The sequence below is a fragment of the Pipistrellus kuhlii genome, unplaced genomic scaffold (genome assembly GCF_014108245.1).
Source record: "Pipistrellus kuhlii isolate mPipKuh1 unplaced genomic scaffold, mPipKuh1.p scaffold_m20_p_7, whole genome shotgun sequence".
Taxonomy (NCBI): domain Eukaryota; kingdom Metazoa; phylum Chordata; class Mammalia; order Chiroptera; family Vespertilionidae; genus Pipistrellus; species Pipistrellus kuhlii.
In genome coordinates, this window is record NW_023425573.1 from 48494134 (window position 1) to 48508726 (window position 14593).

Consider the following 14593-nt stretch of genomic DNA (forward strand, 5'->3'; position numbering starts at 1 on the left):
GATTCAGCCGAGACACAGGCACACAAACCTCAGGTCTGACAGAGGTACGAACATACGAAGGGGCGGGCAGAGCACAGGGTCCCCAGAGCGGTCCTCCAGGGGTGCTCTGCCCCAGGTGCCTGGCTGAGGGGCATGTCAGAATGAAACCCAATGAGCTCCTTGCCCATCAAGTCTTGAACCCTAAGAGCGGGCAGGTCCACTGGCACAAGGCGGCACTTTATCTCTGCAAAGGCCCGTCTGCGTCCACCTGGAGGCGGTGGCCTTTCTCTAACCCACCCATGGCCCTGTACTGGGCAGCAGGGCTCCTGGGTCAGAGCACTGCTAGGTCCCTCTGACCCCTCTGCAGGGGAGGAGAAGGAACAGAATCCACCCAGAAGCCCTCTGCAAACCCAAGTCCCCAGTCACACATCCAAGGTGCGAGGTGCTGGGGGTGAGGGGGGAAAAGGAGGAGGAAGAGGTACAGAAGTCTCCTGGGAGTGCCATTTCTGGGACATGTGGCACCCTTTCCAGGTGAGTCTGATGAACCCAAAGTGAGACGTGGAAGGCGTGCCTGGAGCACACAGGGCTCCGTGACCACGTTGGTCAGCCTCCTGCTAGAGGGGGGCAGGTGTGACTGTTTTCACGGAGGTGGCTCCCAGGGCGGGCACGACTCCCTGGGAACTGCCTCGGCGCCTGTGCAGGCAGCCGGGCATGCCAGGGCCTGCGGCCAAGGCCTGAAGTCCAGCACACGTGTGAGATGGGTGAGCAATCTAAAAGGTGAAAGTATTTATGATCTCATTTCACTGGAAAAGATGGTTGTAAGCTGCCATCCTGCAAAGCAGTGATTCCCACACTTTGGGGCGGTTACGCCTTCTCTGTGGATTTAACCAGGCACTTGGCCTCTGTGTGCTTTAGATTCTTAGACTTTGTTAAAATGAGGGCTGAAATCTACTCTAAAAACATGGTGCCCTAACTGGTTTGGCTCAGTGAATAGAGCGTCAGCCTGCGGACTCCAGGGTCCCAGGTTCAATTTTGGTCAAGGGCATGTACCTTGGTTGTGGGCACATCCCCAGTAGGGAGTGTGCAGGAGGCAGCTGACCGATGTTTCTCTCTCATCAATGTTTCTAACTCTATCCCTCTCCCTTCCTCTTTGTAAAAAAAAAAAAAAAAAATCAATAAAATATATTTAAAAAATAAATTGATTTTAAAAAAGAAAAAAAAGAAGATGGTGACATGACAGCCATGGACCAAGACTGAGGAAGCCCCTGGCTTAGCAGTGGGTGACCCTGAAACGCATTCCATGGTTGTAAACATGCACATACACGAAACCTAGGCGGTCGGTTCCTCTGTGTCCCTACCACTCTGTCCCTCTCCGACGTGCAATTTCCTATGAGCCATAGAGAGAGAGAGTCCAGATTAGAAACTCAGGGCATTTAAAAACCACTTTTCCCTGGACTCTCCCGCTGGTCTTTGGTTTCTGTGTGAATTGCTTCCTTATCACATCCCTCCGAAACCACCACAGGCCCCCAGCACAGCCCCGCCCGCCCACGGCATCCTGCCCGGGGAAAGCTGGCCCAGCGGGCAGAAGAGAAGGGGCCCCACTTTGACTCTGACTTTGACTTCGGAGAAGAGCATCTCAGAAGCTCCTCCATGGCTTCTGGCCACAGCCCAGGGAGGGGGAGGGCAGGACTGTTGGGGAAAGGGCAGCAGGTATGGGCATGGGCACAGGGCACAGGGCTCACCTTCACGTTGGGCGTGTAGAGGTTCCTGAGCGAGGCCAGGGCGGCAGACAGCCCCTCCGTGCTGTACCCGATCCACAGGGCTTGGAGATGGCTCGAGGAGATCCCCGTCTTCTTACTGAGGCCCTGGAAGGAATAGGAGACAAACGGCCTCAGCGTCTCCTTCCCCGCCTGCAGCGCTGGGACGCCCGGGGTGTGGGTGCAAGCGGACACGCTGAGCTGTGGAAAGAACGCCCGGACCTGCGAGCCTTCTCTCCTGAAAACCAAGGGGCGAGCACCTAGCCTGCCTCTGCGCTCGGCCTGTAGGCCTGAGGAAAGAGATGGCCGATGAGGAGAAAGTTTCTTCTCTTCATAGAAGTTCTCCCGTCAATCAAAAGAAGAATCAATGAGAAAACATCACCATTCTGTAACCCACACGGAGCGCATGGTCCAGGCAGAGACCCGCAGCGGCGGCTGGCATCCCACCGGAGAGGCCGCACACCGCTGTGCCTCCCGCTGCGGGAACCCACACAGAGTTACCCGGAGTGTGAACCCCGGTGCAACCAGGAAGCCATCAGGACACCCTGGGGGGGGGGGGGGCCCGGAATCAAACCTGGATCTGATTAAGCCTTCACATGTGTCAAACACAAGGCCCGCGGGCCAAATCCGTCCCGCCAGGCCTTGCAATATGGCCCGCACCGCGCTGTCATCACTGCACACCACGGCGTTTCCATCACAATGACAGTTTATGACTGTTCAGTAAACCATTCGGCCCGCGATTTAGGCTGGATTTTAGATTTTGGCCCCTTCCCTGATTGAGTTAGACACCCCTACTAGATGCAACTATCAAATAAGAAATCCAGAGGATCATGAACGAGATGCTGAGAAATAAAAACAATCAGAAAATCCAGGTGGTGCAAAGCTAGAGGTCCAGCTGAACTTGATTCTAAATTCAGTAAAATAAATTGTCCGACTATAGAGACAAACTAACTAACTAACTAACTAGAGGTCAAGTAACTCATGTTCTTTGACAACTAAAGGACCAGGAAACCAAAGAAAATGAATGAAATGGCAACTTCAGGTGGAAATAAACTTAGGAAGGACTTAAAGGGGGCGGGGGCAGTACAAACGTGATCCTAGCATTTAGATGATACACAGGTGAGTGACTAACTCCGAACAGTGGTGACTTTTAGGAAGAAGGGAGGGGCTGTATTTGGAATGGGGCTCATGGAGGGCTGATAAAGCTGCTGAAATTCTCTGAAACCAAAAACTGAACAAGACAAGGACGACAACAGTGAGAGCCATCGTCTCGGTGGAGTGTGTCTCACCTTGAAAATGTGTGCCTTCAGGATGTGGTGCCCGAGCTCCATGGTCTGCTGCCGGTTCAGCTTGCCCTCTTGTCGAGAGAACATGAACGCCAGGAGAGCGTGCCCGTTCCTGGGGCCAGAAACACAGGCTTGTAACAAACACCCCGTCCTACCGCACCCCGGCCCTCCGGTGAGGACATCGCCGCACACACCCCAAAACCCTGGCACATTAAGATGCGAAATGTCTCTTTATGGAAGTACTTACTTTACTCACTACCACCTATTAAGCATCTCTGCAAAAAAAAATTTTTAAGTAAAATAATATCTGATCAAGCCTCCAGATTTAACTACCAATTTATAGAAAATAAAGGTGAAAAAAAAAAACCCACATTAATAACTTCCCTGAGAACACAATCAGCAAAATCCACATTAAGGGAAACTAACAGCACTAACTATGCAGTTGATTTTTTTAAACAAATAAAATGCAAAGAAAAAACAAAAGGTGGGAATCTGTAGATTAAAAGAGACACAATAAAATGCCTCTTAGGGTCCTCATCTGGATCCTGATTCATACATACTAAAAAATAGGAAGAAAGTGGGGAAATCTGAGCATAGATAAATGTGTTGATACTGGTGATCTAGTGTCAGTATTTTAGGTGTTGTGGCTAAGTATGAAAATCTTTTTTTTTGTTTTGTTTATAGCTGACTATTTCAAGTAAAATATCATGAAGTCTATAATTTATTTCAACAAAAAATAACAGATGGAGCAAATATTGTAAAATGTGAGTCATGTTTAAGCCCAGGTGATGAGAATGAGGCTTTGAGTAACTTTACTCTTTAACTTGATAATTCTGTTCCTGGATTCAAACCTAAGGGATAATCAAAATCAGAAAGGAAAGAAGGAGGCCGGAGGGGGGGGTGGGGCAGGGAGAGGCAGGGGGGAAGACAGGGGGTATAAAGGGGAGGAACAGATGCTCTTAAGTACTTCCCTCTTGCCCTAGCAGGTTTGGCTCAGTGGACAGAGGGTCAGTCTGTGGACTGTAGGGTCTCAGGTTCGATTCAGGTCAAGGGCATGTACCTCAGTTGCAGGCTGTTCCCCAGTCAAGGCCCTGGATGAGGCGCGTGTAGGAGGCAACCAATTGGTGTGCTTCTCTCACTTTGATATTTCTCTCTTCCACTCTCTCTAAAACTCCACGGAAAAATATCCTTGGGTGAGGATTAAAAAAAAACAACACTTCTCTCTGTAACAGCCCCCATTACACAAGGAGAGGATGATGCGCTTCCTCTTTTACAGATGAGGAGACTCGGGCTTGGAGAATTAAAGTAAGCTGTGCGCAAGAGTCACACAAGGTACTAATGAAACAGGATTTCATTATCCCCTCCCGAGGACGTGCTTAGAGAGAAACATCAGTCGTTGCCTGCTATGCGTGCCCTGACCAGGGACTGAATCCACAACCCAGGTATGTGCCCCGACTGGGGATCAAACAAGCAACCTTTCCGTGCACGGGACAACGCTCAACCACTGGAGCCACTCTGGTTAGGCTGGAAACAGGATTCAATCCGGACCTCCCTCAAAAGCTCCTGCGCTCCTGTAAGGCACCTAGATATTCACAATAGATTCATGTGTTTATCACTAACCCAGAAACAACGTAAAAGCCCCACAATAAGGGTGCCATTTGCCTCCTAAGAGTTTTGCACAGCCATGCAAAATGACACTAAGATAGTCAAGCAGCTTTATAAAATGTCCACAACACATTAAGCAAAGCAAGCAGAATGGGAATTTTCATGGCAGGAAAAAATAATGTGGAGAATATTTAAAATGCACGGAAAGGGGCAGAAGTGAAAAATGAAGTGCCACTGCCTCTGGGTATTGGATTCTTTCTTCTCTGCAACTGGGGAATATTACAGCTAACTGAGGTGGGCAGAGAAATGTTACCCATTCTTCAAGGCCCAACGCAAAGAGTGACATGTATGTGGAACATACTGCAGACAGGGCCATCCCAGCGGGCGCTGCTTCTCTTTCCTGAGGCCCGGCACGGTCCCTGCCGCCCCACGGGCCCTCCTGTGTGGGAAGCCCTCCTGGGGCGAAGCCCTCCTGAACTGGGCTCTCGCCCCAGGAATTTCTCTATCCGCCACACGACCCTGCATGTCGTGGGTCCACAAGAACTTGTGCTGAACTAAGTCCAGCAGCTTCCCTCCAACATGGTTCTGTACACTGCCTGTCTGCTGAGGGGAGGTGGAGAACCAGAGGGGTCTTGGGTAAATGCTGGCTGGCACCATTCTGAGAGGTAACAACTCCTTTGCACCTGGGTGCCTCTCTTGCTGAGCCTAGTCCTGGCCCTGCCCCCGGAGGTCCCCACGCCTGCATACAGAAACACATCAGGGCTCAGCAGTCCATGACCAAAGGTGACAACCCATCAGGCACCCCGCTCTCAGCCCTACCCTAGGCTGCATGACCTCAACGCCACCTGCCACCCAAAGGGAGTGCAGCTTAACTGTGACCGCAGTCCAAACCTCCGTAACAAACCTACACCCACTATTGAAATCTTTCAACTTGTTTTTGTGTTTTTCTTAAATCCCGAGGACATGTTTATTAATTTAATTAATTAATGTATAAATATATTTTATTGTTTTTTTTTACAGAGAGGAAGGGAGAAGGATAGAGAGCTAAAAACATCAATGAGAGGGAAACATCAACCAGCTGCCTCCTGCACATCCCCTACTGCAACCAAGGTACATCAGAATTGAACTTGAGACCTTTCAGTCCACAGGCCAGTGCTCTATCCACTGAGCCAAACAGGTTTCAGCTTTTTATTAATTTGAGAGAGAGAGGAAGGGGAGAAGGAGAGCAAGAGAGACGGAGAAAGAGAAACACTGATGTCAGAGGACATCAATCCATTGCGTCTCGCACGTTGCCCTGACCGGGCATTGAACTGGAAACCTAGATAGATGCCCTGACCAGAACTGCACCCACAGTCTTTTGGTGTATGGGAGGTCGCTCCAACCACTGAGCAACCCAGGCAGGGCTCAACTTGTTTTTGTGTCTCTACAGATTCAAAACAGCCTTTCTTTTTTCAGTAAATGATCTGACTTCTCCCAGGAAATCCCCTGACCTAAATATGTCAGGGAATACAATATACCTAGTAATTATGGTCTGGCTCAATAACCTGGGAGTTATAGTTTATGGCCCCAAACCAGGTTCAAAAGGACAATTCTTAGCCCCGGGTCACCTGGGAAATAATAGTCACAACATGAAACAGCAGCCAGACCTCTTGGTCAGCATTGCCAACCATTTGTGGGGAGGGAGGTGGTGTGCTGGTCACAAGTTCTCACTGATATCTGGACCCGAGCGCCTGGTCGAATGCCCAGGCCAGCGGAAAGGGACAATTTAGCAGCTGGCCAGACGTGCTGCAGGAGTCGGGAGTAATTCTGCCTCCCAGAGAGCAGGAGCCCTTTAAGACAGCGATGGCGTGGGCCAGGGCCAGTCAGCGGTGGCGGACATGAACACACCCTGATGTGAAAGTACCCGCACCTTCAAATCCCTGACCTCACGCTGACCAGCATTAGGCCCACAACAGCTCACGGCTGCCTCCTGCCTGGGGCAGGAAGGAGAACTGCATCTGGGCCCCGCCCTGTGGCAGATCCTCAGTGGAACCTCCAACTCAGCGACTGCAGCTGCCCTACCACCGTCTCCTACGTGGGGCACCTGCGATCTGAACCTCAATCCCCCTCAGACCACAAATCTCAGCCTGTTACCCTGAGCTCAACCACAAACTCAAAGCCACGTGGCCAGCTGTGGGCGCGGTGCTCTGCTCTGGGCCAACAGCCACGTCCGATCCCTGGGACAAGCTACACAGTGGGTGGAGGAAGGTGCTGGGGCCCCAGTCAGCCCACAGACCCTCAAGGGAAGGCAGTGGCTGGGAACAGCTTCTGGGGAAGCCCACTGTTTCCTGGAGGCGACACCACGCCTTCCCACCACGGATGGCCCCTGGGACAGCAGGCGGGGTCTAAAAAGAGAATGAATGATGGCAAAGAAACTGCACCGAGGCATCGCTTGGCATCTCTCCACCCACATGTACCCAGGAGTCCTAACGTCCTAGCAATGACTTTATGATAGCAGCAGAGAGAATGTGCCAATACTCCTCCTGAATGTTTCAGTCTGTGTTGCCTTTCCACTGAAGAACACGGGAACTGTGTTTGAAATGCCTTCCTCACGTGCCCCTCAGACTCCCCGCCCAGAGCAGACGGAAAGCGCCCCGTTGTACCTGGGCTCGCACAGGAAGGCCGTGTTCTCACCATCCGCCCTCCAGACCAGCCACTCCCTGAAGGACGGGTGGCAGAACATGCGGGTCTTGTCGCGTCGCTTGATGAGGAAGCAGGAGAGGGCCTCCATCCTCTGCTGGAAGTCCTCCCGGCCCTGCTCCCCCTGGACGTGGCCGGCGTTGATGGCCTGGAAGATCTGTTCGTCCGTCATGGGGTGGAGGGACGCGAGGGCCACGTTCAGGATGGGGAGCGCCCGCTCGAAGGCGGACTGGGTCATGAACTTCATGTTGCACTGCAGCAGGTAGAGCTCGGACAGCGACACGGGCACCACCTTGTAGCTGGCGCTCTTGATGACCAGGTGGCCCCTCTGGAAGAGGTCCAGGGTGAGCTTGAGGTACAGGTAGGAGCCGAGGCTGCGCAGCACCAGGTGGCTGCTCACCTTCCCGATGAGGGCGGCGTCGGCCTTGCCGTTCAGGGAGATGTTGCTGAGGATGTCCGGGCTGCTGTGCACCCGGTGCTGGACGTAGGCGTGCAGGTCGCTGTGAATGTCCTTGTTGTCGGGAAAGTCGTCCAGGGAGAGCTTGACGAATGGCAGCCCGCTGACGATTTCCTGGGGGGCGGGGAGGGGATGAGACGGGGAAGAAGAAAATCCAGTGTCACTGCACGGAGGCTTCTTTTTTATGTCAGCTGCTTTTCAAACCAGATTCCCTAGGTTTCTTTCAAGGGGGGGATTTGCGTGGATTACAGGGACTCATTATTTCGTACTAAAACGTGTAATAGGGTAAGTTGAAGATAAAAAGCTTATGTGAAAGAAATCCTGATGTGAGATGGAATCAGTAAAGGCTTCCCTGAGATTCGCAAACTCGGAGCCCAGCAGGAGGAGGCAGGAGGCCCGGCGACGAGGCCACCTGGCCAGACCCACAAAGGGGCCGTGAGGCCCCAGTGGACCTGACACCCGTCATCCTTACATTGTGCAACTGGTTACACAACGGGACGAACACAGCTGCCACTGTACTCCTCAGAGCACGGCCAGGCCCTGAGGTAAGAGGCATCCTGCTCCTGCAGAGGCCCACACGCACGGCCCTACCCTAGCACAGCCCCTGGTTGCTTTCTCAAATTGTTGGTTTTTAATAAATTTTTAAATGGAAGCGGTACATCCAGAAGTGCACGAATTGTCATCATCATTGCCCAGTGTCATTAATGTTCACGAAGTCAACAAGCACACCTGGTCCAGAAGCTCAGAGCACCAGCGCCCTGGAAGCCCCTGGTCCCCAACCCTCTCCCCCAGCCCCGAGGGAAGCACATCCTGACCATGCACAGCACAGCGGAGGAGGAGAGTTTGGTGGGTTTTCTTTAATTTCCCACTGTCGTTTCTGAAGTACGTGAGCACATGTCCTCAGGGAGTACAGGGAGTCTGGGAGGCGGGAGGAGCACAGTCGCCCCCATGTCACGTGCATGCTAACAGAACCCCGGGCAACGCTCCTCCCCATGCCCGCCGACGGCCAGGCTCTGCATGACTGGGAAGGGTATGGACCCAATTCCCAACCACAGTACATCAAGTTCAACCGAGGTCTAACGCCACTTTTGATGAGAAAAGGAAGAACCCAAATGCTCTTGTAAAATAAACAGCGTCATAAAAGGGCAAACATCTAATGTCTTTCCTAAATGGTGGTTGAGATACACTTGCAGGGTTCAAGTGAGGGGAAACACGAGGAAGAGAATTCTATAAAATCACTCTTCCCTTCCCGGCAAATGTTACCTCATGCGGGGTGGGGAGGGGGATAGGCCTTCTCTCAGAAGAGGTCTTAAAAATCCCCTTCCTCATCTCTCCCATTTTTTCTTCATACAAACACACACACACCAAGGTCCCACTGCAGAGCAGGGCACACGGCCACTCGGAGGAATAACTTCACCTTCTGTGAGACCTGCTTGCTAGACTCCTCATCCCGGGCAGTGGTGAACCAGGCCTAGACCAGCGTTTTTCAACCGCTGTTCCGTAGCACACTGTTGCCTGGTGTGCCGTAGGTGCAGACAAGACAAGAATTTTATAATTTTTCACTATTTTGTTTACTTAATATTTCATAATAAGGTAATTATAAAATACTTTCTTTGTGCTTATTTGATTCCTATTCAAGAGAATTACTTTATATATAGTCAATATAGGCACAGAGTTAAATTTTTTAACATTTTCTAATGGTGGTGTGCCTCGTGATTTTTTTCATGAAACAAGTGTGCCTTTGCCCAAAAAAGGTTGAAAAACACTGGCCTAGACACTCCGTGTACAAGGACAAGCGCAGCTCCGTACGAATGGAAACTTACCTGACACGGTGAAAAATGTGCCTTGGGCGGGGGAAGGGGGGGGAAAGGTTAGAGTTTTGCTCACTTGGGACTCTGTGAGCAAATATTTTGCTCACAATATTTCATAAAGTCTTAATATAGTTTTCAATTCAGCAGCTAAATAGACCACAACTGTTTAAATTGTTAGCATTCGTCACTTTTACATTTGAGAATAAGGACTTGGAAAAAGAGTCGAAAATTTTTTTTTTTTTTTACCTGGAAATTTGCTCTTACAGTCACAATCAACTTCAACCAGGCAGGAAACTTAGAGATAATTTTGGTAATAAATGAAGAAAGCGTGTCTCCATAATCAGGTTTATGAAACTCGGCTTCATTTAGGCCATCGATCAAGATAATGTATTCTTCTTCAGGAATTTTCTGCTCTGAAAGATAAAATGTTTTTTAATTAAGAAAGTATACATTTCTATACGATGGCACCACCCAATGTATTGTAACGCACCACGTAGAGTGTTGGGAAAAACTGGAAAGGTCTCCATATGGCAGGAGAAATGGTTTGCATGGAAGCATATTGCCTATTAAACTTATAATGAAAACCAGAGCGCCGAGCCAAAAAGAAAACCACTTCTCACAGAACGGTTTCCAGAAACAGATTGCATTACACACACTTGGCAGAATGTCGCCCGTGTATATGATGCAGTTCACTCTTCGTAAGCGGCTGTCTCTGGGTGAGACAGCGAAGATGACATACACAGAGGAAATCTGGAAAAGACCCTCAGGCCCCCTTCCTCGCTGACAGAACACCCCCAGTGGATTTCTGGGAAAGGACTGACCCCCAAAGGGCGAAGCATCCAGCCCAAGGCATACAGCTAGCCAGGAGTGAGCACTCTCCTCCAAACCTACATCTCGTTCCCTATTGATCGGCACCAACTTTCTGCCCAGGGAACGGAGGGAAAACCATGGCATCGGCTCCAATGCCCTCTCCCCAGCACCTTTTGGAGGAAGTGCTGTGAAGGCAGTAAACTGGCTCAAACGATGAGGAGGAGGGAAGATGAAAAAATGAAGGGCCCGTAACAGCACTAATGCCCCGACCTTGTAAAATATTCAAGGGCAACAAGGTCAGACTTCCAGAAATGGCTTCAGGCTCAACTCACCTGAGCAGAGGCCCTGAACAAAACATGCTGGCAATCTCCCTAAACCAGTGGTTGGCAAACCGAGGTTCGAGAGCCACATGCGGCTCTTTGGCTCCTTGAGTGTGGCTCTTCCACAAAATACCACGTGCCCTAATTAAGTTAATAACAATGTACCTACCTATATAGTTTAAGTTTAAAAATTTGGGTCTCAATAGAAATTTTAATCGATGCACTGTTAATATTTGGCTCTGTTGACTAATGAGTTTGCCGACCACTGTCCTAAACAATGACCTTGTCCCTGCTAGGCGGGAGTGCAAACCTGGCAGGCAGCAGTGCCTGGAGCCTCTACAGGATCTACAGGCACCAATTAGCTGCTTTGGAAATGTGTCTGTTGGGGAGTTACTTGTTAGAGGTGCTTCGTTTATTTGGGAATATTATGCTAAGCAAAATAAGCCAGTCAGAGAAAGACAAGTATCACGTAATCTCATTCAGATGTGGAATCCAATGAACAAAATAGGTCCCGAGACACAGCAGCATGGAACAGACTGCGGCAGACTGCTCCGAGGGTGGGTGGGAAGAGATCCACCAAGAACTTGCATGCACAGATGCATAAGCCATGGACACGGACAACAGGGTAGTTAAGGCCTGGGGGGAGAAGGGGGCACGCTAGAAGGGGTAAATGGGGGAAACGGGGGCACATGTGTAATGCCTTCAACAATAAATAAAACTACACCATTTGGGAGGGGCCTCAGCGAGATGGCTCTGAGGAAGGGGATGCAGGCCCACCCACCCCCTCTCCCTGCGCCATCTCGCTCCCGCCACAGGAACACGCTACCCCCTCCTTCTGAGGACGGCCCTGGGGGCTCTGGGAGGGCTGCTGGAGGTACTACCGTTTCTCAGGCTCGTGAGCGGCTCCAGCACTCCCCTCTTGAAGGCAGCCACGGGGTCCTGCACACAGGACCGGAGGCTCAGCATGCTCTGCAGCTGGGGCTCCCTGATCAGCAGGTCCCTGTAGGCGGCCAGCCGATGGGACCGGCACAGCAGCGCCGCGATGCTGTGCACGAACTCGGGCACCAGGCACGTGTACGTGTTGTCCGCCTGGCAGTAGTGGTAGGCCACCACCTGGTGGGGGGAGAAGCAGACCGTCAGCGTCACCTCACCCTCTTCACATCCACACCACAAAGGACCCTGGAGAAGTTCAGCGGGGACAAAGTCAGAAATCACCCAATTCCTGCCCGTCCTGTGAAAGGACAAGGGTTGGTTCCTGCCTGAGCATTCAGAGGAGGAGGATGGGTCCCTTTCAACTCTCACACAAGGACAAAGTCCTCTTGGCTGCCCATGCCAGCCATGCGACGCAAGGAGCAGGGATCTGGGGTGGAGAAGCACTCCTTTCAGCCCCTGTACCTACCTCCTGGCCCAGCCCGGGCTTTCCTCACTAGAAGCCCTTCATCACCGCCCAATCCCGATGGTTCTCCAGTTCCACTGTCTCACACCACGGCTGCTGGGGAGACCCACACTGCTCCCCAGGAGCGAGATGTAACAGATTTAACGCAGGAGGGTGGCTTATGAACCAGTGATGGAAGCTCAGCAGATGGAAAATTTCAGAAGGATCTTGACGACCACGAATGTAGGAAGGAAAGGCCAGCCAAGTCTCTTTTACAACCTCAAAAGGAATCCCTGACAGAGAGACAGGGGCCGCAGGCAACAGAGCGTAGGCTCCCAACCTCCTGCTCTCCTTCCAGCTGTAAGGGCAGGTGTGTGGAAGTGCAGGAATACCGCCTGCTGATCAAGGAGTTTTCAGTCCATCATTTAAGATGCATACAAGTCCACTGCCAATGTCTGAAGCTATTTATTTTCTTTTTTTTTTTTAAATATATTTTATTGATTTTTTACAGAGAGGAAGGGAGAGAGAGATAGAGCGCTAGAAACATCGACCAGTTGCCTCTTGCACATCCCCTACCGGGGATGTGCCTGCAACCAATGTACATGCCCTTGACAGAAATCGAACCTGGGACCTTTCAGTCCGCAGACCAACGCTCTACCACTGAGCCAAACCGGCTTCGGCTGAAGCTATTTATTTTCATTAATACCTTTCACTTGCAGAACTCCGTCACAATTTTATCCAAAGCTGTACTTTTGCATTAAGCCATTGCTGTCTCTTTTTCAAGATCCCTTTTATAATTCATTTTTCAGAAGCCCAACTCTCCAAGTTCTCAAAGACCAGGAGCACATTACCTTGGACGCGAGGAATTTTGGATGCACATTACCTTGGATGCGAGGTGTTTTGCTGCATCCTCTCTCGGTCTCTGGTTTTCAGAAGCATCAGATCCCAACCCAGCAGGCGTTTTGGCTGTGGTGGTACCACCGGGAGAAGTACTCGGTGAGAGCAGTGGAGTGAATGGAAGATCCGGGGAGGAATCTGAAGCTATAGAGGAAAGAGACCAATTCCATCATTTACAACATCAGAATGGGGAAACGCGTGGTGGGGCAATGAAGTATTTCTTGATTAGAGACCTAGAGCTTAATGAGTGAACGCAGGTGCACATGAGAACACCTGTCCCCTCTCAGCCCTGTCTCCCACCCACCAGTTGGAGAACTGGTTTCTCATTTCTTCTATTGCACGACTTTTGGTTTTTTAAAAAAAACTTGCGTGGCTCACTTGTTCCTGGTTCACTATGCTGGAGACATTTTCATGTGTTTATGACACATAAAATAAGCCATAAACAGTCACATCTTTGGACACTCCATCCCATTTCTAAGTTGACTTTTGCATTTTTGGTGAATCCAGCAAGGAAGACAAAGGCGGAGCACAGGGCGCAAAAGCATTCTGCACCGACTCCTTCTGGCTTGTCCTGCCAGGAGCCTCCCCACCTCAGCTTTAGAATTCCAATTCCCCAGGCACTTGAGGGGGCCTTGTCTCTGCTCCCAGAAAGAGGGAGGCATGCTTTGCAGCTGGGAGGCAACGGGGAAGGTCTGCCTCTAGGCAGAGGTCACAGTGACACAAGCTCTATGACGGACAGACGGACACCCAAACAGTTCAACACACGATCGCAAGCCTGACAGAACAGCTGGGAAAACTTGAGGAAACCGGGAATTTATGTCTATCCAAGCAGCAACTTCCTCCATCTATCGGGTATTAATATAATAAGCCAGGCAAGTAGTTGAACTCAGACATACTTTTAGGTGACGAGCCGGGGCTGTTGGAAGCAATCTGCCTCATGCGGCTCCCGTGGCAGCTCAGTGCCACCAGCTTGGAAATGATCGCCGTCTTCCCGAAGCCCACGTTCCCCACCACCACCGCCCCGCGGTTCTCCGCCTGCTCCGGGTTCCGCAGGCTCTGCTCTATCTGCCGGAAGAGCCACTCCCTCCCCACAAACACGGAGTCAGTGGTGATGCTCGGTACTTCAAACAGCAGGGGCTTCAGCAAGATGTCTTGTGGCTTGTAGGGAGCAAATCGTGCTGAGGGAAGAAAAAAGATTATGATTTCAGAAGAATGCCATAATTGTATACACTTAAAAAAAACACCTCCCTTTATCATTGCATATATGTTACACTTAGTATTCGCAGCCTACAGTTTTACCCCAAAAGCTATCTGTATTTCCCATCTGATCCTATGAATACTCCTGAAATATGACATTTATCATGCACTACTGTCACTACAGCGTATCCTGTTAAAAAGACTTTCTGGTCCTTTTATGCCTCTAACGTATTCTCATGACTCAAGGCCGGCACACTGAGAATTAGAGGAAGTGATTCTAAGGGCCACACCACGGCCCATCAGTTTAGCTCAAACAATATTAAAGACACATTTCTCCCAATGCTGTGTGAGTAAAATGGAAATGCGTTTTCCCTGGCGATAGGGCCCAGCTCTTTCTCACCTGGGGTCGTGGCGCTTTGC

The 14593-nt window shown here is 50.7% G+C and overlaps 1 protein-coding gene across 13 annotated transcripts in view; it reads right to left on the reverse strand.

Moving 5' to 3' along the window:
* TANC1 (tetratricopeptide repeat, ankyrin repeat and coiled-coil containing 1) overlaps positions 1-14593 on the reverse strand; it is a 232095-nt gene that overhangs the window by 35473 nt on the left and 182029 nt on the right. For all 13 annotated transcript variants that reach the window (XM_045575604.1, XM_045575597.1, XM_045575603.1 and 10 more), the window contains 7 exons: positions 13873-14154; positions 12963-13120; positions 11586-11817; positions 9821-9987; positions 7270-7877; positions 3026-3134; positions 1722-1844 (listed from right to left, as the gene is read on the reverse strand). In XM_045575604.1, the coding sequence (XP_045431560.1) occupies positions 1722-1844; positions 3026-3134; positions 7270-7877; positions 9821-9987; positions 11586-11817; positions 12963-13120; positions 13873-14154 (1679 nt within the window). The remainder of the gene's footprint in view (positions 1-1721; positions 1845-3025; positions 3135-7269; positions 7878-9820; positions 9988-11585; positions 11818-12962; positions 13121-13872; positions 14155-14593) is intronic.